The sequence below is a fragment of the Fistularia commersonii genome, chromosome 13 (genome assembly GCF_037954325.1).
Source record: "Fistularia commersonii isolate RoL2024-O1a breed Wild chromosome 13, RoL_Fcom_v1.0, whole genome shotgun sequence".
Classification (NCBI taxonomy): Eukaryota; Metazoa; Chordata; class Actinopteri; order Syngnathiformes; family Fistulariidae; genus Fistularia; species Fistularia commersonii.
In genome coordinates, this window is record NC_141296.1 from 4126830 (window position 1) to 4154611 (window position 27782).

Sequence of the window (27782 nt, forward strand, 5' to 3'; positions counted from 1 at the left end):
TTAGGCAATTACAATATAAAGTGCAGCATTAAGGCAAAGGGGGAAACAGTTTGTAAAATAAGATCCGGAAGGTCTAATGAAAAAACGATAATATGTCCCAAGAAAGATTTTCTTTGCGGACCGGTACCAAATGATCCGAGGACGGGGAGTTGGGGACCACTGATCCAAGTAATTGATAAAAAAGTATTTTCGTTTACTCGAAGTATCTTTGTCCATTGTCCCCAGAGCTGTCCAACCCCTCGGTTCCCAGCAACCCTGCAACACCCCACCGTGTCGTGCCACTCATGATATTTCAGGATCGGAGCATGGACAGGTTTTTATCAAAATAAAAAAAATAATAAAAAATAGACAGACAACTTATTTACATTAGTATTCATTATATAAAGAGCAAGCGTACTCACAATTTGCACAATTTTGTACGGAAATGTATTATATATCTTCTCCTTTCGGCTTTTCCCTTCAGGGGTCGCCACAGCGAATCAACCTTCTCCATCAAACCCTGTTCTCTGTATCCTCCTCTCTCACACCAACTACCTTCATATCTTCTCCTCGCTACACCCATAAATCTTGGGTCTTCTTCCAGACCTCCTGCCTGGCAGCTTCAATTTGAGCATCCATCTACCAATATGTTCACTATCCCTCCTCTGTACATGTCCGAACCATCACTGTCTGGCTTCTCTGACCTTCTCTTGAAAACATCTAACATGTGCTGTTCCTCTGATGGACTCATTCCTGATCCTATCCATCCTGGTCACTCCCAAAGAGAACATCACTGTGACCTCCAGCTCTGCCTCCTGTCTATTTATCTTCGGAACAGTTTCTAGTCCATACAGCATTGCTGGTCTCACCACTGTGTCCTCCACCATTCCTTTCATTCTGGCGGATAGTTTTCTATCGCATAGTACCCCTGACACTTTTCCCCACCCATTCCAACCTGCTTGAACCCGTCTCTTCACCTCTTTTCCACACTCCCCGTTGCTCTGTATTGTTGACCCCAAGTACCTGAAATCTTCCAACGTCTTGATCTCCACTTCCCGTAGTCTCACCGTTTCACTCGGGTTCCGCTCATTCACACACAGATTTTCCTCAACCTGTTCGTCTGCAAACATCACGGTCAATGAAGATTCCTGTCTAACCTCATCCGTCAGCCTGTCCATCACCACTGGAAACAAGAAGAGGCCCAGAGCTGATCCCCGATGGAGTCCCACCTCCACCTTGAACTTCTGTTACCCCAACAGCACACCACACCACTGTCTTACAGCAAGCATACGTGTCCTGCACCAGTCTAACATTCCACTCCAGATTTTCTCGTACAATACAAGAGCTCCTCTCTTGGCAGCCTGTCATATACTTTTTCTAGGTCTAAATTTATTTATTTATATAGATTGTTCTAAAAAATAAAGGGAACACTTAAACAACACAATGGAACTCCAAGTCAATCCCACTTTTGTGAAATTATGAAACTGTCCACTTAGGAAGCAACACTGATTAATTTTTAACTTGTTTTCAGGACATTACATTAAAGTTGAATCAGCCTGTAGTGTATTTTTAATTTTAAGTGTGACTCCAAATCTAGACCTCCATGGGTTAATGTATTTAACAATAATTTTTGAATAAAATAATTTTAAATAGTAATTGAATAATTTTTATGTGATTGTCAGCACATTCAACTATATAAAGAACAAAGCATTTTATCAAAATTTTTCATTCATTCAAAATGTTGTTCAGCGTTACTTTAGTGTTACTTTTATTTTTTTGAGCAGTGTATTATATATATATAAATATATATATATATATATGAAGAGAGAGAGAGAGACATTATTCTTTTTATTTATTTCTTTTTTTTTGATTATCACAATTTGGACGCTGCAACCCCCCCTCCCCCACTTGCCCCTCAGGGACAAATGATTTTTTTCTGATTCTTCAAGGCTTTGGTTTGTGAGTATGAGTGCAGGGAAAAACGACACATTAGTCCAGGTGTGTGTAAGAAAAGAAGGAATAAGACAGAAAAGAGGGGATGGGTAAAGGGTGGCGTTAGAAGAGGAGTGCGGTATCAGGGCAGCTAGACAAGTCTACTGGAGGAAAAAAAACAAACTAGAAAGTACCAAATATTGTTCAGAAACAGAGTCAACGATATAAATAAACCGAGCGATAGATGCAGGAGTATTTCTTGTTCATGATAGTGTGTGTGTTTGTGGGTGTCCTGGCACAAATCCCGGGAGCAGACACTTCTACGCTGCCAAAGTTCCTCTGGGTTTACCACCGTGCCAGGGTCAGCGCAGGCACATTTGGAAGCACACATGCGCCAAAAAAAAAAAAAAAAAAAAAAGAAAACAGGGCACGGCGCGGGATTAGCACGACTGATGCGGGGAGTAATAACAGAACGATGATAGTTAGTGGGGGAAAAAATAGATACGGTATATCAGGGAAAAGGGGCAGAGGGGAGAGAGAGAGGGAGAGAGAGAGAGAGAGGAGAGGGAGGATCACTGCCAGCATACGAGGATTCTCAGCAACAGAGTGAGACAGGGAGAGGAAGAGCACGGTGAAGAGTCGGCGTGGAGAGCGACTGAGGACTAAAGGATTACCGCCGATGAAAGAGACACACTCAAGAAATGAGAAATGAGAGCCAATGCCGTCCAAGGAGGGGGATAGGAAGAGGTGAGTGATCAAACAAACTGCAGGTTCGAAATTCCAAGTGTATACATGCACTTGGAATGCTCATGTTAGTTTAGAGCGGTTGCGTGTTATGAACCACTGAGGGACCTGCTCCCTACGAGTTTTTTTTGGGTTTTTTTTTTCCGCACGAGTAGCTCTTCCTACCTCTCGGAACACTGAGCTAAAAATCTGATAGGAGGAACAGGTTATTGACTGGATTCTGGCACCGGGGGGGTCAAATGAATTCATGGACCAAATGACCGTTATTTAACCTTTGGCGCGCAACGACTGTTAAACATAATGAAACAGTTTTACATCCTCCTACCATTTTCAGTCGATGTACAAGTGCATCTTTCATTTATATAATACCAGAGTGTACATTCCCTGGATGAAGTAGTTTATACAGTGTGTGTGTGTGTGTGTGTGTGTGTGGCAGGTGAATAATCCTACCCATCTGTCACCCTGGGGTTTGATGCATACACATCATTTGTCAGTGAATTTATGCATGTGTGTGTTTTTTATTGCTTACTTCGGGACTGTGTTTTCATCACGACACAATAAGAGAGGTCTTGACTTTTAACAAGAATTCAACAGTTTTCACTATACAGTGAGTATTCGGATGAGTATTCGTCTATGTGTGTGTGTGTGTGTGAGTGAGAGAGGGGGGGAGGGAGAAAATGGGGACAGTGCAGATCCATTGGCTGATTGCTATTAAAAGCCTATGTACTGATCATGAGAACAGCAAGTGTAGCTTTAATATGGGATTATATTGCAATAACCCTTCTCTTATACACGAATGCTGTCAACATGATCACCCTTTGTGTGTGTGTGTGTGTGTGTGTGTCTTGAAGAGAGAGGCTGAGTGAGAGAGAGAGAGAGATGCACTGTTTTCACTGGCACAGTGAAAAAGTCTATTGACCAGTGAAACACTTAGGGAAATCAGCCTCCGTTTTAATCTCATTTCATTTTGAATTCAGATGCATTTGCAGTGTGAATGGGCTTATTTCCTATTGATTCATTTAATAAGAGTAAATAATTACAAATTAAGGAAAAAAAAAAAAAAAAAAAACATTGCAAAGAATATTAAAAACACAATAAAAAGCACAGGACACACTTCTCAAAAAAAAAAAAAAAAAAAGATACAATTATCTTTATTACTCAGAATTAAGATAATAATAATACCCGCAGGTTTGTTTGTTTTTTTTACTTTGTTCTAAATCTTCTTGTGGTGCACCATCATATCCCTTTCTGTAGTTCCCTACCTTTCTCTATGGATTGGACCATTTTAGAATTTCGACAAAAGTTGGTATAGAATTAATTTACAATGGAATTGCTTGAGTTTTTATTCTGATTCCCCGATGGTTCAACTGTGTCATTATATATGAAGACAAAAACAGTGAGCTCTGGATTTAAAACATTAGGTAGTACTTTGTTTGAGTATAATTACAATTAATCAAACCCAGGCGATAAACAATTATGTGTACAGCATTGAATTTTTCAGATCACCGATATCCGAGACAAATTGAAACGACGGAGTGATCGAGGGATGTAGGACAAGCCACGGTGTGTGTTTGGTGCATCAATGGTACTCATAGCCACTCTTCTAACCAGACAAATTGTGAACAAGTGGTGGGAAAAAAAAAGGGGGGGGACTAATGAGTCAGAACGGCGATGGATGGAGGTGAAGGCCAACGGGTCAACGGGATGGAGAGATGGAAGGAATAAAGGTGGATCGGAGGGAATGATGGAGTGATGCTTATAGACAGGATGAGCGATCTGGCAGAGGAAAAGGTAGCAGATAAGAGGGGAGGAAAGAAAGCACAGAGTAAGCAAAGGACAAAGACGGGTGAAAAAGAGTGATAAAAAGAGAAGTTGACATCAGTGAGGGTCCCAAAGAAGTGGAGGGGGTGAGGAAAAATGCAAAACCCAGACTATATCACACTCTATTAGCCAGACTGAGAAGATATGTGTGTGTGTGTGTGGCTCTGCATTTAAAGCTCCTCATTTGATGTAATGATTTTGTTAGCTGCTGCTGCTGCGTCTGCTAGAAAAGCTCTATTTTCTATTTTAGACCTTATCTTTGTCATCAACTTTCATGAATTTGACGGCGACAAAAAGACAAATCGGTTAAGCGAAAAAAAAAAAAAAATGAATGGGAACTGCGGAGCGTGAAGACTTTTAAGTCGCAGGTTTGGTATTAAAAGTTATGGTTCAAAAGATTATTTGCTCCCTTTTCTCGACGGGCCCTCGACACAAACCTTCGAAAGATGTACGATTCAAATCCTTACAAGCAAGGACGAGTGCAAAGAGGAAAAGTTTAAAGAAAACACATTTTAAGCGACGGTCCAAAGGTCATGGTTTTGCCATCCTGCATTTGAGATATGAAAATGGCGTCTTTGAGAGGTAAATGTTTAAGTAATTTGCACATTCTGGCAACTGAATGGGTCATTGACAGGTTAAGACGTGTAAGTAATTCCACAGCGTGAAAAGCAGAGCTGGCTAAGGCAGGTTTAAACATGTACTCAATTAACACACTGTTATGCAGGCCATTATCAGTTAAAGCACACTTCATACAACATATGACGAATAGATGGTGTTATACACACACACACACGTGTGTATGTGTACGTATATGTGTATATATGTATATATATACACACAAATATATATTCATATACATATGTGTATATATATGTGTGTGTATATATACACACACACACACACACACACACACACACACACACACACACACACACACATATATATACATACATATATATATATATATATATATATATATATATATATATATATATATGCCCACATATATGTGTGTGTATACAAACATGTATATATATATATATACACACACATATACGTATGTATATATGTATACATATATGTACACATACATATATATACATACATACATATACACACACCTACATACATACATATATGTGTGTGTGTGTATATATATATATATATATATATACACACACATTTCTAAATATCTATTCATATACGCATATATTTATACCTATATACACATACATATATCCATATATATATATACACACACACACACACACATATATGTATACATATATACATATATATACACATATCTATATAGACACACACACACACATATATATATATATACACATATCTATATATGTATATACATACACATTTATAAAATCATTTATTTATGTATTCATTTTTTCCATAATTCATGGGATATTTCCCTAAAAAACCTGATCAAAAAAATTGTTTTCTAAAAGACATGCACATTTATGGTTCTTATTCAATGGTTCTCTCCCAACTCTTGCTTTCTATGTCTCTGTCCTTTATTTTCTTCATTATTCCATCTTTTTTTTTTCTTTTCTTTTTTTTTTCCCCTGCCTGGTCGAGACAGAAGGCCACCCACCTTGGGCTCGGATCTGCCCGAGGTTTCTGCTCAGTTAAATGCAGTTCTTCCTTGCCACTTTTCCCCAAGTGCTTGCTCATGGGGGAATGATGTTTTCTTTTTTTTTTTGTAAATAACTTTAAAATACCTGCTCTACATGTCAAGTGTCATGAGACAACTGTGTTGCGGTTTGTGCTATATAAATAAAGTCTGACTTGACTCCTTTCAAGAAATCGGTAGGAAAGAAACAATGGCTTGAAAAACTTTTGGTATATAGGTTAAAGTTCCCACCTGAAAAATCTGAGGGTGAATTTGAGATAGTGTTTTTAGGTCTTATTAATGCAGTGAGTTGGCCTTGGAAGGGCATGACCTGCTAAGAATATACAGTCTGGACACGGCAGATGACTGACAAGAACTCGTATGGTAACATTAACGACAGTAAAGTGCGATATTCAAGTTTTGTAAAGTTGAACAAGGGATATTATGAAAGACCCCTGAAGACACGGTGATATTAGTGGTGTTTTGTTTGTGCACTGATTGTTACACAAGCTGTTTATCTCAAGCAAAAGTCAGATTAAATGACCAGAAAATAATTAATAGCCATGTTAATTGTGATCACAATATAAATGCATGTAAGCATGCTTTCATAAACACGCAGAACAGTTTGCGGGCTGACATTCAGAATACAGTGTCATTAGCTTCAAATAAAACTCAGGAACCAGAAAGTCATAAGCAAGAGCTGAGCCATGTGGTGAATGCGAATGTATCGTGGCGCAAATTTAAATGTGTGGTGACAAAATATGTAAGCAGGGGAATGTGGCTGCGTGTATCTGTGACCTACAAGGTTATCACGCTGCAACACTTTCAAGTACTTGTCAATAGTCCCCTTGCAGAGCCATTTGAGTTTACATTTGTCAGTCGGGCACAATTATCCGTCCAGACCGATACAGTGCTGAGACCCTTGGCTGTTTTGGCATTTGTGATGTGAGCGTTACTTGCAGTTACTGCTGGCTTTTCAGCAGAAATGCTGATCAAAGTGCACTTGCACTGTTTCCATGGCTAAATTCTTCCTTTTCTGAGGTGCAGGGATAAATACTCCCGGCGAGACACTCAAACGAGAAAAGGAGAGAGCCAATTATGAGACAACTGGTGAACAGTTTAATATATATATATATGTGTGTGTCTGTGTACAAGACTGTCTCAGAAAAATAGAATGTTGTGATGAAGTTATTAATCGTCTGTGTGTGTGTGTATATGTGTGTGTATATATATATACACACACACATATAAACATGCATGTATATATATATATATACGTACATATATGTGCATAAATATGTATATTTACACATTTACATAGAAACATACATACATATTCACGCATATATGTATACATATGTGTATTCATATACAGCTGTAGATATATGTGTACATATACATACATGTATGTATGTATTTATGTACATATGTGCACACATATATATGCATATTTACATACAGATACATATGTTATATATACATATATTTTTGTACATATACATATATTTGCATACATATATATGTGTACATATTTAGATACATATACGCACATATATGTATACATATGTGCATTCAGATATAGCTGTACATGTATATGGACATATACATATATACATTAATACATATATGTATACTTATGTATTTATGTACACATATATGCACATATACATACATATACAGATACTTATGTGTATATATACATATATATACACATATATACATGTATTTATGTACACATGTAAAAACATACATATATGTACATAAACATATACACACACATATATGTACATAAACACATATATATACATATATATACACACACACATATGTACACACACATACATATATATATATATATATATATATATGAACTGGAAAGTCAAAAAATATCGATGTAATATATACAACAATCTGGCATGCAGTTACTAAGCCTTCACCTTCTTAGTGTTTTTCCCTCTCTCCCTAAATCATTTCTTTTTTACACCTGTGCAAGATGTCTCTCGATAAGATCCGCGATAAGCTGTGATTTTCTATTTTCGCGACAGTACTAGGAATGCTTAATTGAATTAATCAGAAGATTGCCCTCAGGAGCATCCTCTGGAAATACTTATCATGAATAAATCCTAATAAATGATTTTCGATTCTGAGAAGAACTATTTCCCCGAATCACGCAACAGCTTTAGATGCATTTTATTTCAGGTCTGCAGCAATGAAAGGATAATGGTCAACCAATGGATGGGCCTTAAAGATATATGTATGGAACTTTTAAACAAGCAACTCTGATTTGTTGCATTAACTGCAGATGGGTGAAGTGAAAGGGATATTTGAAGAATAAGGCTGATTACATGACCCAAAATGCTTTGTCAAAGAAGACCAATAAAGTATTTCACTCGTTCGCCTTCTCAGACAGCTAGAGCCATCGCAACAGTGTGATTAAATACCAGAAAGGTAATTTTCAGTTTCTTTTCAAACACACACACACTCACACACACACACACAGATAGATAGACATAGGGTTTGTCAATCGACAGCTGAAAAATGAGGCTCACCTTGAAACAACAGGGGACTTGATTCGCCGGAGCATTCAGTGCTCTGTAACCACTGCTGTGGGGTGTCACCTCACTCATTCAAACACGTGCAAATACACATACATAAGCATCACCCTCACACACAGAAAAATTAATTTTCAAGCACAACCTTATGAATTAGCAGCATGGCACATGCGCCAAGGTCTTACAGAAACCCGTCGAGTCATTTTTGTTTGTATTTTTTCCTCATAACTGTTGCTTTCTTGTAAAATCCCACAAGTTCATTATAACTATCAGGCCATAACCCTATTTGCATTCTTTGCAGGATGAGGTTTTTTTTTTGAGTCTCTTCAATTCAAAATGGCGGCGGCGTTCCACACACCTACTCAGCAAGTCAAATAAGCCTTCCTCCATGTCGTCCTGTAGTTCTCTCATGTATCTGTGTACCTCCGTGCTCTCACTTTACCTCAGGGTTTTTTTTCCGGGGCTACTATGATGATTCACATCTTGCTGGAATAAACCGCCACTGCATGCAGCAAGATGGGAATGTTAATTACCACGAGCTTGCAATAACCGGAAAACCAAACTCTAAAAATCAGACAAACACACCAGTCAACCATCTAAGACTCACAGGGCGTGTGCAGCCAGTCACTTCTGAAGCCCGCAAAAGTGATTATTTTTAAACCCAGACCAAACCTAACCCCATATCCATTGTAGCAGCCCGGAGCTAGTAAACAGACTAATAATAAGGACTAACCAAACCAGTGGAAGCTGCAGCCAAGCTGCGGGAAAGATGAGCCGCTTAACCGTTCGGTTCGGTCCACGTGACCCTTTAAGTCCGTTACGGCATAACGCGAACAGATGTACAGAAGATAGCGGGGTTAAATTATCCGAAAGAACACGTCGATCTCAGCGCCGTGCTGCTTGCCTGGTGTTGATCGAAGTCAAATGCGACGGGAAGTTTCAGCTCGGATCGTAATTCGCCATGTTTTACGTGTAAATAAAAATAATAATGAAATGAAAAAATCGGAACGGGAGCTTTTGAAGGTTATCTATGGCGGCGCGTGTTGTGAAAGCTTTGGCAAACAGCAGTATTTATATACGGTTTCTTAAACAGCCGCATTGCTCCGTTCAGATTTCTTTTCCATTCCATCTTTAACTGATTCTATCACAATATATTAGATTCTAACTTTTCACAGGAGGCTTTTACATCTCTTGCCTTGAAACACCAATCTCCTTAATGTTGTTCACAGTACTTCTTTATCTGATCTCTCCCCCGTTATCCCCTTACTGAACTTTCTTGCATTTCCTGGGAAACTTTCATCCTTTGTCTGTCTTTTGTTTTTAATTTCGCTTCCCCAGCACTCCCCACCCAATACCACCGCCCTTCCTCTGTTTCCTGTTTACGTTGTTGAACTGGGGGTACGACGTGGGTGAAATACTATGATTAAAAATCAAGACGGAGGGAGTGTTAGACGGAGAGGCGAGGAAAAACAACTTCAAGATGGTATGACAGTGATGGAAAAGTGGGTGGAAAGCATGGCGTCAAACACATGCAAGGATTAAAGAGAGGAGATGATGGGGGGGATCAAAAATGTTTGGAGAATAGACGGACCGGGGGAGTCAAACGTACGGCCCGCGGGCCAGTATCGGCCCGCCAGGGGATCAGATCCGGCCCACGGACGTCAAAATCTCAAACTACTTTTTTGAAATGAAAATGCAGTTCCTGTATTGTCTGCTAAGGGTGCACTGTTGTGGTTTGCGTTAGCAACATGGCATCGTGACTCAGAACTTACAGCAAACGGCAGCAATACGGCTTTCGGGTCTGTAAATAGCATTTTTTTACTAATTGTTAAGAATATACCTTTTTTTCCGTGGACCCGAAACCCTCGTCACCAAGATGTTGTTGTCAAAAAAGACAAAAAGTGAACATCAAGTGTAGGGTTTTCCAGGAAAAATTGACCACTTATTATTTGTTCCTTGAGGTTTATAAGAAAGCCGGTGTAGATGCAGCAAGTTTCGGTGCCACCCAGAGACTCACAATGGTGAAAAATATGACAAAATGCGGAGAACTGAGGCATAGGGTTGTTGAAATTGCACTTCCTTTTTCTTCATGAATCTCAGGTTGTTCATCATGTATTTTTTAAAAGGAAGAGTTCACTACATATAAAGATTTTAATCATTTACCTCTTCTCCTTTACTCTAAAACAAATGAAAATATGGACTTAGTGTTACTTCAATGTAATTTTACTATGATTTTACTGGTCCCACCCCATTGACATCAAATCATGCTGCACCAAAATGAGTTTGACACCTCACATATGTAAAAAAAAAAAAGTATAAATAGGAAAAAAATTGATACCGCCTTACCCAGCCTGTCTAGGTCAAAGGTTGAGAGTGTAGATTAAGACTTTCGATATGAGGCTGGCACACACACACACACACACACACACATACATACAATATAAACAGATAGTGATCGAAAAGTGAGAAAAGACTGCTGTTTCTGGCTCGTCTGATGGTAATACAAGTACTTGGGACTGATCTGCGACGAAATTGCGACTGATGAATGCAGAATCCCAAGGAAAATTGCTTGACAAAACCCAAACTCTGTTACATATGGTGGCACATGTGCACTCCCCACTGGCCATCTCATTCATTCAAATTTGAGCCAGATTTTTTTTTTTCCAAGCTCCTTTGTTTGGAAAAAAAAAAAAAATAAATAAAATAAAAAATAAATAAAAAAAATAAAAAAATTGCCATCTCCTCAACTTCCACCACTGAATACTTTATAAAAAGAATGAAATCATAAAAACACTAAGAAGAGCAATTTGCCCCTCTCCGGATCAATGGTTATACAAGATTTCATGGTATTCAAACATACAGTCAAGACAATCAGTTACCTGTGAGCCCCCTGCTATCTCAGAAGCCATGTAAGTCACACGGAGCAAAATAAACTGTACATATATATATATTTAGCAATGCTGTTATTAAAGGGAGCATCACTTCATCTGTGGTGCTTTGAATTAGAAAAAGTACCTTGCCTTGCATCACCTGGCAGGAATCCTTTTGACTTTACCGGCAAGACGTGATAACTCCTCAAAATCGGAATATTTTCAAAATATGTAAATGGGTTTTTAAGAGCTAAGTAGTCAATTTTCATTCCTCTCGTGCTGTCAAAGCGGATACGAATGAATCTGCGAAGGTCAGACGCTGCATTTGCCGGAGCGAATGTAGACAAGACTCTGACCGCGGTTGCATGTGAATGAATGGCGGTCAGATTTGATCAAGATCACTTGGAATTACAAAACAAGCCACAGGGTTAAAGTGAAGCTATAAAAATCTGCTTTTTATTGCAAATTTTGTGTTTTTTTTTTTTTGTTTGTTGGTTTGTTTTTTTCAAATTCCCAGCAAAGCATCACAGTAGAAAAAAATGTTTCTATATTAATGCAGGCCTTTGAAAAATCTCTAGCTGTTTACTGTTTTTCAATAGTTTATATTCTAACTTTTTAAAATACTTTTTGCGTCTGGTGGATGCATAAATGCTGAGGCACAATTCAAATTGATTTAACTATAAATAAATTTGAAGTGGCATTTTGACTCCATTGCAGGGGGACTGCAAATATGAGTCATATCACAGAGAAAAGTTTGTTTTTCCCCAAATTAGCAAATCTCCCAATTACTAACAATGTGCTTTAATGAGCACCCCTCATTTTAAATATAAATGCAAATGTATTCATATATTTTTTTCCCATAGACGGGCGTGCACTTGAATACTTTGATTATTCCCTATTTTCATTTGGTTCCATTGTTTTTAATTGTAATTACAATTATGGCGTAAGGATTTCCTGGGGATTATGCGGGGGAGTGCACAAAGTGATTTTAAATTATTTAATGTTGTTTCTTGTCCACGTTGACCCTCATCTATTGGTGATATAATAATATAAATCTCAAACTAGCCCCGTCGAAAACACAAACTTCTTAAAGCGATGATTTGCTGCACGTTCACACAACAGAATGTGATTTAGCCAAAACATAAATCGAAAATATCCTGTCTTCAAATGAGCATCAAATGAGAGCCCTTGGCATACTTAAGGCTTTTTCTCAACCACCACCACCGTTAAATACACATTTTGGTTATTGTTCGGATTCTTCCCTGCAGCACTTTATGAATCTGCTACTAAATTGTTGAAATGATCGCGAGAATCAGTGTTTTGACTTATCTCTGTTTACCTTTCCTGTTTTTCCACGATGTATTTTTATCTTGAAGATTTGCCAATTTTCTGCTGATTTACTCTCCCTGTATTCTTCATTGCAAATGAGCGATTCCTTTTTATATTTTTTTTTTCATGATTTTTATTTTTTAAAGATGCACCTGTCTAGGCTGGGTCTGCTTCCCAATTTAATTTTTTACAGCAACCTGAACATCATTTTTTTAAGAAAAAAAAAGACCTATTTCAGAGCTTAAGCAAACTTTTTGTCTGTTTTCACAGCAAAGTTTCTTCGTACCCCTGCATTAAAATGTATTATTACAAGCAGAAAAATAATCCTAGAATCCTAGAAAACAACCTTACCATTGGCTACAAACCATTTGTGTTTTTCTCAAGGATGAAAACAAATATTGCAAGCATGGCATTATGTTAAAGTCATTGGTAAATGACTTAAGAAATGTCAAGTTGTGATGGATTATGAGTAGAAATACTGAACGGATAAGAAGAACAGCATTATTTGTAATGGATCATATCCTGCTCAGAGACAGCAACATTGCTATTGAGCAATATTTCCAACTTTTCGTGACAAAGCATTCTCAGGGTTTGTGTCCAACTTGCAACTTTATGCTTTATAGAGAAAGTCCCAATTATTCTTGATCTATCTGTGGTCGCTCCAGTTCCTTCAAGACGAAACAACCTTATGCGATTTTATCTCTGCAAGTCACATAAGAGGCTGCGCTAAAAAGGATCTAACAAGGTTTTGACAGTCTTATCAGGATGGTCGGCGTATGTATTCTGTCATGTTTGATGTTTTGATATAAACTGATATCTCTCTCTTTTTACTGGCCATTCGTTAACCTTTTCCATTTATGTGCCGTTTCTTATATAGATATACAGGACTGTCTCAGAAAATTAGAATATTGTGATAAAGTTCTTTATCTTCTGTAATGCAATTACAAAAACGGATTCATTACAAATTAACTGAAATATTGCACGTTTTTTCTAATATCTGATTATGGCTTACATCTTAAGAAAACTCAAAAAGCCTCTCAAAATATTAAAATATCATGAAAAAGTAATTTTTGTTTTTTTTTTGATTGCATTACAGAAGATAAAGAACTTTTACACAATCTTTAAATTTTCTGAGACAGTCCTGTACATATATATATGTACATATATATACCCTTCATTCTTTTCTTGTCTCTCCATGTAGTCATCCAGCACTGCAAAGAGGATTCAGCCACCACCTCATCTGCGGACCATCACTTCAATAATGAAAGAAACTTTGGAAACTTTGCTATTAGGGAAGTCATGAACGGAAGGACATCGGCAGTTTAGGTCCATACTGGATAATTCCTGCCTGCGGCTTTTCCACTCAAACTGTCCTGCACTGCCTCACGAAGCGAAAACATCAAACTGGGTGCTTTCGAATGGATATTCATTTGCTGACTGTGGCTGATGTCATTGCTTGCAGCCCCCTTCAGCTCCTCGGGGGGCTGAGCGAACCTGCGGGGGAGTATGGGCAGGAGGGTGGCTGACCCGACCAATCCTGTGCCTGCGTTGGGGTTACCCCTTGCAGGGGGGCGATGGGGCCCACTGTGCAGCGTTGGGGTACAGACATCTCCTGGACTACGGACTCTCCCTTCTATCAAACGGCACGGTGGCAAACCGACCAAATCGCAACGACCCCCGGCAATGGAAGCAGGCAGGGCGACGGTCAAAACTGAGGGAGTTATTAGAAGTGACAGTAACAGCCTGACGGTATCCAAGGAGACGTCGCAGAATGAAATCAACACCCTGACGCAGGATGACATGGGGTCGCAAGAGTCAGGCAGCGGCATTTACTGCCAAATCAAAACTCTACGGACAAATCCGAGGGACTCGAAGGGTAAAAAGACGGCGAGGTATACAAACGGCAGCGTGGTAGCCTCCGAGGAGTTGGGCGGCGTTTGCAGTGAAGCCACCGAGGGCAAAGAACCGGCTCAAGAGAGGAGAAGGGTGCAGTCCCTACGTGGGGAAGGCCACCGTACCGTGTCGAAGACGGGGAGTATCTCTACGACCGTTCACGCCACCCCGCCGAGGCCCTGCAGGATGATGACTTCGCCCCTTCATCTCTGTGGGACGTGTGGACGGCGACGGTCACAGGTCGCGCCGTGCACAGGCGCGTGTCGCAAGAGGGCTCCCCAGCAAATAACGGCGAGCCAGACGTTACCTAATCCTGGACGGAAACACGTTGTGGCGGCCGGCCAGTCGAAGAAAGAGGCTTCTCTGGACTCGCAGTCTTACACCAAAAACACGCACACGGAAAAGGTACCCGTTAACACGTCGGTTAAGACGACGCAAATACCACAGCTGTCACACACTATACCAAAAACACACAGTTCCCACTCTAACCACACAACGCACGCTCAGAACAAGACGAAATGTTCAACGCGGCAGGCGAGGCCGCATTCGGCGGACTTTACCCATTACAAGGACTCCGCCACGCAAACAACAGACACACAGGTAGAGAGCACAGGCGGCACAACAGGTCACGTGCGCGCAAACCCGACGCGCACGACGACTGCGGAGATTACAGAACAACAGCCAAAAGACAAACAGCGACACGAGCTGATTGACAGCCAAAACGCGAACGAACAAAAACACCCGCTTTCACCAGACGGCGGCAAAGCCCAACCGCCGGCCGCCTCCTTTCCGGCTGACTCGAAGCGCAGCCCCGCACCAACTCCGCCTCCGAAAACCTCTCCGGAATCGTCTTGCCCCGAACCCGCCGCCGGTTCGGTCCACGGCGACGTCGAACGGGAAGCCGCGGGCATCTCCGCGCATACAGCCTCCAAACAGACCAAACACAAAGACTACAAAAAACAGAAGAGCAAATCCTTGGACGACCACACCCTGCCTTGTAAAACTCATATGAAAGCACAATGTAACGGAGCTCCGGCAGGATTGCTCGGCGGGCCGACCAGGAAGGCGCCGTGCGGGTTGGAGAGGCAACTGCAGAGCGTGGAAGAAAACCTACTCTCCAATCAGGAGAAGATAAAGGTGCTTCTCAACGTCATTCAAGACCTGGAGAAGAGCAAGGCCCTCAGCGAGGGGTGAGAACATGTAGTTGTACGATATAAACGGAGAGAAAAAAAGGGGGGGGGGATGCGTTTCGGGATTCAACCGAAACACATGATAACATGGGTTTGATGCCGCTCTGTTGTTTCCTGGTCTTTCGGGTACAAGGAACGGAAGGTGAAGGAAGAATGAGGTGAAGTGGTTACAATCAGCTGCTCGGGGAAGAGAGCAACAATGTGAGATAGACTGATAGAAAATGTGAGACAGGAGAGAGGTGTCAAGGAAAGGCTCGAGATTGAAAAAAAGAACATGTTTGAGTGTCTGAGGGAGTTGTCAGTCATCCAGATCATGGTGAATTTTTGTTGAAATCTTCTTGCCGTGACAACTGGACCTTAATTTCTTCACTTGAAGACGTTTCAGTCCTCATCCCAGAGGCTTCTTATACTCACTAAAGAACATGACTAAGATTTAAAGAAATATATATATATATATATATATATATATATATATACACACACACACACACACACACACACACACACACACACACACAAACATATGTAGCTATATATATGGAAATATTAATATACATATATTTACACACACACACACACACATACATATATAAATACACATATATACATATATACACACTCACACACACACACATATATACACAAATACACACACACACAGATATATATACACACATATATATATATATATATATATATATATATATATATATATATATATATATGTATATATATATATATGTATATACATACATACATGGCTCTATGCACCAGACTCTTAAGTCTATGTGATAGATTTTAAATGTCAGACATGAAGAATTGGTAAAGTGTGTTTGATCCGGAGCTGATGGGATTTATGATATCTTGCATCGTGTTGCCGATATCAAGCAGACCCTCCCTTTTTGGCTCCCTTATCCAAAGTAAAACTACAACATTCTTGAATTTGCCTTTATCCACTTTGAATATCTTTGCCTTCAGCTGATTATTTTGTTTCCAAGTGCAAAAAGATTTTTTTTTTGTTTTATTTACCCCACTTGGTGTTCCCTTCATCTCAGTTGAAACCTTCCTCAATTCTCTTCTTTATTTTGTCGCTCCACCTTTGCGTCGAAATTCTACACCCTAACATACAAAACATGGCGCAAACTAAACACAATGCATCACTTGCTTTCCCCTGGAGGCGTCTGATCTTTCTCTTCCCTGTCCTCGGACAGCCTGTCCGTCACTCCCCCATGCCGACATGTATTTGATGCCATTCCGTTGTTTCCTGCACAATCGCTTCCTGCTATTACATCTTCCTCCAGCTCTTAGTAACGTCATCTTAATAGCAAAAAAATGTTTCTCCTCAGCTGTTTCGTCACTCCCCTCCCCTAAAGTCCTTTGTATGTTTCACAGCAACGATTTCCAGGATCTTGGAAACCCACTCCTAACCTGATTTTCCACCTTAATTGTTTTTGAATGTATGTAAATCAACTCAATTCCGCTAACAATAGCGTTTTTTGTTGCACGGGGTTAAAACGTATGGAAGTAATCCATGTCACAATGGAAGCGACGCTTATAAATTCAGTTAGCAGGCCTGTGCACAAACATAAGAGGATATTTATTCTTGCACGTGTTGAAGCCGTGAAGAGCGTAACGTATGTAGCCGAGAGTCCAACAGAGACAAAAAAAGTATAATCTGAAAGGGGGAGAAACTGAGAGATAGATAGGTATAGACATGAAAACAGAAAGCAAGAGTAGGAGACCCTGAATTCAACGGTGGCTGCGCGAATCTGATGCTGTGCCAGAAATGAAAGTACTCTAAGTGGGCCGCTGTGATAAAAATGTTGGCAGAGCTAAAAGGCTGCCGCTTTGCTCAGCTACTTATGTTATCCCCCCCAACCCCCACCCAAAGCGAATACTTGCTTTTGTCGCTGTTGTTATCTCTGACAAAAGCGGAAATTGTGCCAGTCACAAGGTCGTAAATAAAAACGACTTTGCATGTACTACTTCTTCAACTACGAAGTTCAACAAGGTGGCAGTAACACAAAATTAACCACAGTGTCAAAGTTGATCTGAACTAGATATTATCAGGGTTGCGACAAGGCGCCACATATGAACTCGCTAGATCGGACCGTTTGCGTTTAACAATTGTCATGTGATATCTGTGACTTTTTTCACACGTCCTCTGAAAGCAAACTCTCCCGAGAGGTATATTAAGGCAATATCTAGAGGTACATTGTGTTCATGAGACATCCCACAAAGTTTTATGCCTTATCGCTGCCTGAGAAAAAACACCTGAGAACAAGCTGCATTGATTTTGAGCAATAACCCTTGACACCACCTGGCAGCAGCAGCAGCGAGGCAAATCTAACTTAGGGAAAAATTACCCATTTTTCAACGAAATGGTCGTTCTTTTTCCACTCCCCTGTTTAACATGGCTCTAAATAATATGATAAATTCCATTGTGTGTCATAGTTATTTGTAAAAATAAGAGAATTTAGTGGGCTGAGTCAGCAGCAGAGCAACATCACTTTGAAAGTTGGGCGGACGTTCACCATGGCGACAAAATCTAAGTTCAAATACATCATGTGTTGTTTTATGAGGCTGTGTAAATGCACGTTTCACAACTTAAAGGGCTGCTGATCAATGTTCCCTCTAATTTTTCTTATGTCTGTGCATATAGACAACCTCCCTGAGTTACATTAGATGTGCACATTGTGGCCACACCTGGTATCATAACTTCCATTTAGTCCATATTTTTCCGTCAGAAAACTCGCTCACTACTTTAGCTTCGCTGCATGTTTAGCAGAGCAGACCTTTCTCACTCGAAAAAGAAAAACAAATCTCACCCAGTTTCACCGCTTGTTCTTCTATCTGCACATATTCCGACAGCCATTCCAACTTAAAAGAGCCGCATTTTTCGCCGCCTGCTCGTTTCGCCATGATAAAGGGTTTAGCATGTTAGCATTAGCGTCACTTGACTCCGCCACTTTGTTATCGTTCTTATAAAGCGTGTACGGGCAGAGCACGTGCGCAAGTACTATCAATGCCGTGATTGGCTGCGTAGCATGACATCATCGCAACGCATGATTGGCTGTCACCTGTCACCTGTCACGCACAGAGTGACACAGCAAAATGATACAAAAAAAATATGTTATTGTAGATTTATTTTATCATCTATTTTTGAATGTGATCCCAGACGTGGCTGCCTGGCTGTGAAAAAAAACAACAAAATCTAACCAAAATTTTGCTTTGACATCGATGAAAGTAATTTTATTTTTGTTTAGAAAGACACAATGTGAACAAAAAAAATAAATAGATAAAATGACATCCCCAGTGGAAAATGCTATTACGAGCTCTGACATCCAAAAGTGGGTTCTGCAAAATTTATTTTAAGGATGTGTAAATGTTTTCACGTTTGTTGTTTCTGCAGTCGGAGCTCATACAGAACCGGTCAGGACATTAACAACTGCTCCACCTGCCAAAAGACAGCTTGCATCATCTACAGGTAATGATGAGCCTATAGTGTTATATAAACCACCAAGCGGTCTTTTTGTTGAAATAAACCCTGTTGATCCACTGTGATTTGCATAGCGGAGGACGCTCCTGTCCCATTCTTTCCTTGTTTTCATATATTTCATTATATCCAGTACAGCTTTATCTTCAAGTTAATCAATATTGAAATGAAAACAACATAATGATGTGACGAATGAGAATTTATTCGTTGCACTAAACTATGGTTATCTGTGCCTAAAAGCATGGAAATGAATTCAGCAGCTGAATGATTTGCCTTGAGTCTGTACCCCAAATAAATAACTGTGTTCTTAGATCTTCAGCTGCTTGCGTTGTTGCAACCTGATAAGAACCAGGATAGTTTAATCCTCTCATTTCCTTCTTAATTTCACAGCTAAATAATTACAACAATAATGCTCAATCCTCTTTTTTTTCCCCTTATTTCAAACACTGCATTGCAATTCTGAAATAAGAGTGGATTTTCATATTTAATAACAAAATCAATTTGAGAGGTACAAATTCATTCAGGTACATAAATGAATAAAAGAAGAGGATATGTACTGAAATATCAGTGTTATAATCCAAAATGACCAATTATTTCTCCATGATAAATGGCTTTCATGCATTATCTTGAAGGACCAACAATTAATTTGATATTAGATTTCTTCCAAGGCCTCTCTTGCCTCTCCTTCATCTCTTCTCCACGTCCTTCTCCATCCCTATCGTTCAAGCCACTCATGCTCTCCTGCACTCTCTGTTTATTCGCCCAACAGGGAACTTCATCCAAGCGAATTGATAAAAACAACAAGGAGAAAAAAAGAAACATCCTTGGAATTTTTTTAGCTGATGAACCACTGCGTTGAAAATATGTAGTTGCATCTTTGAAGCTAAGTAACTAATGAAAAAAAGGACACAATCTGTATCAATAATATCCATCAAATCTAATATAAGATTAGATTACTTCATACAGTATGAGGCGCTAAGGCCCCCCCCCTTAGCGATTCTAATTTTCTGCTCCATTTTTCCTGCACTTACAAATGCAGCGTTATGTTTACGGATGTGCTGCTTAGACAAAACAAAGGGAGAGAGTGTCAGTTTGTGCAAACAAGGTTGCACAAATATGTGCATTGTGTGCAAACACACAAATGTAGTTGACACAGCGCTTTGTGATTTACCAGTGACTGATGCTTCTTTTCATATACCACAAAAAAAAACAAAAAACGACTGAACACGTGGCAGCATGACAAACACGAACAAGAGCAAAATCGGAAAGCTAATATTTATGATTGTCCGACAACGTCCTTATCAACTCCTTCGGAGGATGCTGGGGAAAAAAAAAGTCACACAAGTGGAGGGTGAATTATGCGTGGGACTGAAACATCCATCCTCCTGATTTGTCATGAAAAAAGGGAGGTTTTGATGTTGGCTGGCTGCCTGAAGATGTTTTGCAATTGTCAGTCCTAATTAATCTCTACGATGAGAAACAAAGCGGGCAAAGAACTTTTGACAGCCTCTCTGTTTCACTCCCGCGGCTTTAGCAAGTCACAGCAAGATAAAGGTACGTACAAACGCCGGATGGTTGAAATGCATTTTCTAACTTTCCGCTCAAAAGCTCGACTCAATGAAAGTATTCAATGAAACCACGATACAGACAGAAAATACTCTACAATCAGTTAGAATGTAAGATACCCAGCGGACCCTCGCCACTTTGGGGATCTTTTTTGCAATTCGGTTCTCGTGATTTATCAATCTTAAGCGTTTTTTTCGCAGTATTTAATTTTTTTTTTCCTGACGAACTGCCATACTCCAGCCTCAGAAGAAGATAACTGTAAAATTAGACTAAAATTCATATAAAAAATAAATAAAATACGAGATCTCCTTTGCTAAACGTGGATAACCAGCACAGCGCGCGAACTCTCGCTCCGATCATTGTACCCACGCCAGATCTCATATGGAATAACATTGGCGAAGTAGATCCGTACTCGGCTTGCTATTGGCTGGTTTAGCGTGTCGTTCCATTCCTCGTGTTGATTGGTTCATGGAGCGAACCAGCTGATCTCAGTGTACTCTACAAGCGCAATACAGTCTATGGTGGCTTGATAACAGTTTGCGGGAGGTTCGTAAAGGGTTGAGTGAGGTTTGTTGATATATTTGAAATTATCATCAAAATTATCATGTCTCTACTTCGCTGAAATTCACTTTTGGAGTGTAACTACGGCAAAAAGTGGGGGTCAACAGTAACCCAAATTATACCTTGGGGGTATATTGAGATTGTTTTTGGGATTGTTCTCTGCATTTTTACCCATTGTAGATAAACCGTGAGTAGCGGGCAAACCCCTAACTACCACCCAGGGAGCAGTTCGGTATCTCGCCCAATAATACTTCGATGGGCTAGGGGGGGAGCCCGGGGATGGAACTGCGAGCTTTCTGTTCCAGGTTGACCTGAGCCAGCGTGGAAAAAGCTGCATAAATGCCAGGGAATCCAGTGTATATTGGGAGAAAAATAGTCTCCCTTTCTATAAATGAGCTGGGCGCACACTAACATGGCAAAGCTGAACCAAGCCTGAGTTAGCCTGCTGGAAATAAAAATGTTTTTCTGTGCTATGTTGGAGACCGAGATAGTGTGAAATCCACAGAAATTCCCTTCCTCAGAAAACAAGAATATAAAAGTAGCTCCTCTGCGACAAAGATTTGAGTCAATTCAAATGCCGTACCAATATTTGGCATCTTGTAACCTCAAGGTTTGGGTGTCTGACTTTTCCCCAACAAACAAGAGATAGCCAGTGTCCGTGACAGTTATTAGTCAACCAGGTGACAGTTAATCCTTATTGGAGCTTGTCAAGACAACTTAATGTTTCACCTCTCATTCAAGAGGCTTTTTTCAGTTGTACAGTTGGGGATTTTCATCGTATTCTTGGTTTGGGTCTCCACCGGAGCGGTGCTGGCTTGTTCTACAATGGAATGTTGTTGTCCAATTGTTGGACTACGTTGTCCAAGAGTTGGTCGAAGTTGTCCAAGCTGAGGTGGCTTGTTCTACAATAGAATTGCATTGTCCAAGTGTTGGAACAATTTGAGAAGGCTGGTCAACCAACACCTGACCCCAACATTCACACTCCGGGGAGGCTTCTCGGACCAGAGGCGAGACGTCTTAAAGTCCAATTGCCATGACAAGATTCGGTAATGTATCGTGGTTTTCACCCCTGTAAAGGCCAACCATTTTCAGTTGTTCAGTGGGGGATTTTCATCGTCTTCTTGGTTTGTATCTCCACCGGAGCAGCGCAGGCTTGTTCTAGGACGGATTGGTGTTGTCCAGTTGTTGGACTACATTGTCCAGGAGTTGGTCCAAGCTGTCCTAGAGTTGATCAAAGTTGTCCAAGCTGAGGTGGCTTGTTCTACAATGGAATAACGTTTTCTAAGTGTTGGAACAATTTGAGATGGCTGGTCAACCAACACCCGACCCCAACAGTTGCACTCTGGGGAGGCTTCTCGGACGAGAGGTGAGCCTTAAAGTCCAACTTTCACCCCTGTAAAGGACAACCATTTTCAGCTGTGGGATTTTCATCGTACTCTTGGTTTGGGTCTCCACCGGAGCGGCGGTGGCTTGTTCTGGGATGGATTGGTGTTGTCCGGTTGTTGGACTACATTGTCCAAGAGTTAATTGAAGTTGTCCAAGCTGTGGTGGCTTATTCTACAATAGAATATCATTGTCCAAGTGTTGGAACAATTTGAGATGGCTGGTCAACCAACACCCAACCCCAACAGTCACACTCTGGGGAGGCTTCTCGGACAACCATTTTCAGCTGTATAGTGGGGGATTTTCATCGTATTCTTGGTTTGGGTCTCCACCGGAGTGGCGGTGGCTTGTTCTACACTGGAATGGTGTCGTCCAATAGTTGGACTACGTTGTCCAAAAGTTGGTCGAAGTCGTCCAAGCTGAGGTGGCTTGTTGTGAGGCGAGTCGTCTTAAAGTCCAATTGCCGTGACAAGATTCGACAAGGCGTAGCGGTCTTCACCCCTGTAAAGGCCAACCATTTCTGCATCTTGCTGGATTTCATGCTGTCATTGATAATATTTCACATGAAAAAAAAAACAAAAACAATCAATCAAACAAGTTTAACGTCGAGCGCTCGCTCATGTTCTGCTCCTCGCCATTATTGGCTTACAGTTGTACCATGAATAACAGACTTGTGATGGGACAGCATGGTGCGAGTAGGTATCTCCACCAAGAAAACACTATGATATCTTCTGATCTCGTGTTTTTGTTTATAAGCGGATGAGCAAATACGCAGGAGGGGCGGGAATAAGGACTAATCGATTCAATCCGGGGAGGCATTTTTTAAGAGTACCGAGGCAGATAGTGTGTGTGTGGGGGGGGGAGTCGCCAGTGCTCTCTTGTCTCACTCGCTGCAGCATTTCAAACATCATCTGGCATTAACATCAGCGCAAACGCTGGGAGTCGGGCGCTTAATGGAATAGGTTTTCATGGCCTGCAGCCGCGTGAAAGCTTTACATCACCGAGTGCAATTCCGAGTGTCAGCCGGATTGTTGTAAATCAAGCCAAAAACTGAACTCTGCAAAAGGAGGGGGGACCAACCCCGTGATATCCCCCTTCTGGATTTTTATTGTGATTTTAAAAGAGCTGTATTTCGGTGTCAAGTCTAAAAGCATATACCATTTACATGCAGCATATATGATCTTAAGCGTCTCTTCATTACGAAACTATTTGCATTATTTGCATGACAAATAGACAACTAACAAAAACCTACAAGTCTCCAAAGCGCGTTGACAAATGCGACAAATGCGACAGCTGGTAGGGAAAAAAAAACGCAGGTCTACAAACAATAACAAAGTAGAGAGAACACAACTTTTTCAAAAGAGTGAACAGGTAGGGGGGGGGTTGAAAGCGATGTGATGGAAAAAAATAAAGAAAACCTGATAAAAGAGAGTATTCTACAAATGCGGACTAAATGTTGACTAAATATGTGACGCGGGGAACCTCTCCTTGAGGTTTGTTTTGTGAGCGTGTGCAGACATCTTGTTCATCATTTATTCATGGTGTCATCTCCGAGAACCTCGGAGCTTTTTACGCCGTCGCGTCCATTTTCTCCCTCCGACGCTGCTTTTTCTCTCCAAGGGAGCAGACCTTCCTCACATTCTTCCCCTCCGAGACACATCCTCCGCTTTTACCTCCTTCTTTCTTTCACAATCTCACCCTTTCTACATAAAAAAAAGGAGGGTAAAAAAAAAAGAGCCTCTCTAAAAACTTTATTTCTGCTTCTCTTTTATCTCTGCACAATCCTGCCCCCCCACTGGGATGTGGACTTTTTTTTTTTTTTTTTGCAGAGGATGCACATGTACACTGCTCCAGAAAATAAAGGGAACACTAAAATAACACATCCAAGATCTGAATGAATGAAATATTTTCATTAAATACTTTGCACAAAAATGATCAATGGAAATCAAATGTTTTTAACCCATGGAGTTCTGCATTTGGAGTCACACTCCAAAATTAAAGTGGAAAAACACAGGATAGGCCGATCCAAATTTGATGTAATGTCCTTAAAACAAGTCAAAATGTTGACTTGGAGTTACATTGTGTTGTTTCAGTGTTGCCTTTATTTTTTTTGAGCAGTAAATATTGGATGTCAATAAAAAAAATAATAAAACCCGCCCTGCCCACTGAAATCTTCACACACAGTTTTTCGGGCATGAAAACATTCAACCGGTTAAACAAAACATGTGTTAAAACGAGAGAGAAACTCAAAGTGAACGACAACGTGAACGCCGCGACCGCCAGCGGTGGACACTTCAGACGGGTGAGGGGAAAAAGAAAAGTGCACGGATTGATGAGAGATGGAGGAGAGATGAGAGGAGCGTCGGAAAAAGAAAGCCGAAAGGGTCTCTTTTGAACTCATCGCCTGAGCAAAGAACGCGTCACCTTTACACCTTCCTTTAGCGCCTCCATTTTGCAAAAAACATCTCCCCTCTCCTCTCCTTTTCAGCACCTTCTGCATTTCTCTCCCCACTCCTCTCGTCTCCCTCACGAAAATTGTGAATTCGCACTGTAGAAATGAAACGTGCGTGCTGAAATATGATTTCTCCTCCTCATGGAACAACAGCATCTCTGATAGGGTGACAGTAAAAAAAAAAAGGATCTTGGGTCTTGTCTAGAAAAATGGTGAAGATAATGTTATGATGATATGATGTCAAAATGACATGATATATCAAATTAAAAAAAAAAAAAGAAAAGAGGGAATCAATCACATGATTATTCCCTTTAAAATGCAGCCACAATTATATCAATAAAATATATTTTGATTTTGATATCTTTCCATATCTTAAAATGTGAATATGACATATCTAACAAGAGGCGCAAAAAAATCAATCACATGATCATTCCTTCTTTGTGTTTTTTTGTACTCTATGTAAAATAAATGATCTTTAAATAAAGAATAAAATAGCGAATAACAAAAATGAAATAATAGGAACAGTAAAGATTGAAAGAAACAAATAAAAATAAAGTTAAGGGTATGTTAAAGCATATATCTGTACATATGTGAAAGAAAAAGGTTTCTAGGGTCTGTTCTCGAAAAACGGTGACGATAATGCTATAATGTTAAAAATGTTAAAATGACATGATATATGTAACAACAAAAAAAAAAGAGGGAATCAATCACGTGATCATTCCCTTTAAAAAAGCTGCTACAATAATATCAATAAAATATTCTGATTGTGATATTTTTCCATATCTTAAAATATGAATATGACAAATCTAACAAAAGGTGCAAAAAAAAAAAAAATCATTCCTTTTTTTTTGTGGTTTTTTTTGTACAATATGTAAAATAAATGATCTTTAAATACAGAATAAAATGGCGAATAACAAAAAAAATAAGAGGAACGGTAAAGATTTAAAGAAAGAAATAAAAATAAAGTTAAAGGTATGTAAAAATATATATCGGTACATGTGTGAAAAAAATCAGTTTCTAGACTCTGGTCTCGAAAAAATGGTGAAGATAATGTCATAATGTTATCTAACAAAAAAAAGGAGGGAATTAATCGCACGATCTTTCCCTTTAAAATGGTGCCACGATAACACGTTTGTTAACGTATATATCTGGTAAGCATCTGAGGGAGAGCTTATGTTTGCTCCAACGGTCACGCAAGAATACATTTTTTTTAATATATCTTAAATAAATTTTCCTTATTTTTGTTCTGTTGCAGATATTTTTCAAATCTCTATTCAAATAAATGATATTGCATGACAACAAAATCTTCCAGAGTGCATACGTATCACTTCCTAAAGCGCAGGTGTCAAACTCAAGGCCTGCGTGCCAAACAAGGCCCGCCACGTCATTTTATGTGGCCGGCAAGAACATCTGAAAAGCTCTAAAATAAATAAATCAAACACGAGCAGTGAGAAGTGACGGCAACCAGCTATTAGATTGCAGTGTATCCACATAAATGTGATTTTCAACAAGTCAAACTGAGAAATACAAATGATCCCTAAATGTTCAGGAGGTGCATATGTTACATTTCAGATTTGAATGAGTAATACATTTAACATTAAGAAGTTGTTACATTGATTTCACATTACATTTGCTTACATCAGTCATTTAATATTATTTAATATTGTTATTCATATTAATATTATTGTTGATATTTAATATTATTGCTAATGTTTTATATTATTTATATTAATATTGATAATACGGTTCATAATATTTAATATTAATATTATTTTAAAGAAATAAAGTAAAAAAAATTTTTCTTTATTTTTGGAAAACTTTCAGTGTGAAGATTTTTTTAAAACCTCTATTGAGTCGGCCTACATGGGCAGCAAATATACGTTTTTTTTTGGTTTTTTTTCCCTTTTTCAAGCTCTTTCACAGCAGGATGCCGGCATTTTCCTCAAGGACCACCAGATCTACCACTCATACCATTTTTTCTCAATTACCTGTGTAAATTAAATGCAAGTTTATGAGACAGACAATTCTCTCTTACTAACCCGCTCTATCTTTTTCCGGCCCAAGCGTGGAGCATGACTTTCGTCAGCAAGAGGGGCGATTCCGAGGCGTTATGGAGGCCCTGGAGGGCGAGTATGACGTGCCTGCACCTGCTTTGACTAAGCCCATATCAGCCACTCCCCAGTCCACGCGCCCCAGCACCAAGGCACGGGTCAAGAAACTACGCAAGAAGTGTTTCTGGTGGCTGTAATTTTTCCTTTTTTTTTTTTAAAAAAAAAAAAAAAAGCAGCCACATTGGACAGCAAATGAAAATATTGATTTTGAATTAACCTGTCAATTCTCTTTGATACAGCGTCTGTGCCGGATTTATTCAGCGTTACAAGAAT

The 27782-nt window shown here is 39.8% G+C and overlaps 2 protein-coding genes across 4 annotated transcripts in view; one reads left to right on the forward strand and one right to left on the reverse strand.

Annotated features, from left to right (window-relative positions):
• dock2 (dedicator of cytokinesis 2) overlaps positions 1-27782 on the reverse strand; it is a 130241-nt gene that overhangs the window by 38013 nt on the left and 64446 nt on the right. The gene's annotated exons all lie outside the window — the stretch shown is intronic.
• insyn2b (inhibitory synaptic factor family member 2B) lies at positions 14225-27771 on the forward strand. Its single transcript, XM_086157749.1, has 3 exons — positions 14225-15940; positions 19353-19427; positions 27463-27771. The coding sequence occupies exons 1-3, from the start codon at positions 14364-14366 to the stop codon at positions 27644-27646; spliced, it is 1836 nt and encodes a 611-aa protein (XP_086013875.1). The 5' UTR covers positions 14225-14363; the 3' UTR covers positions 27647-27771.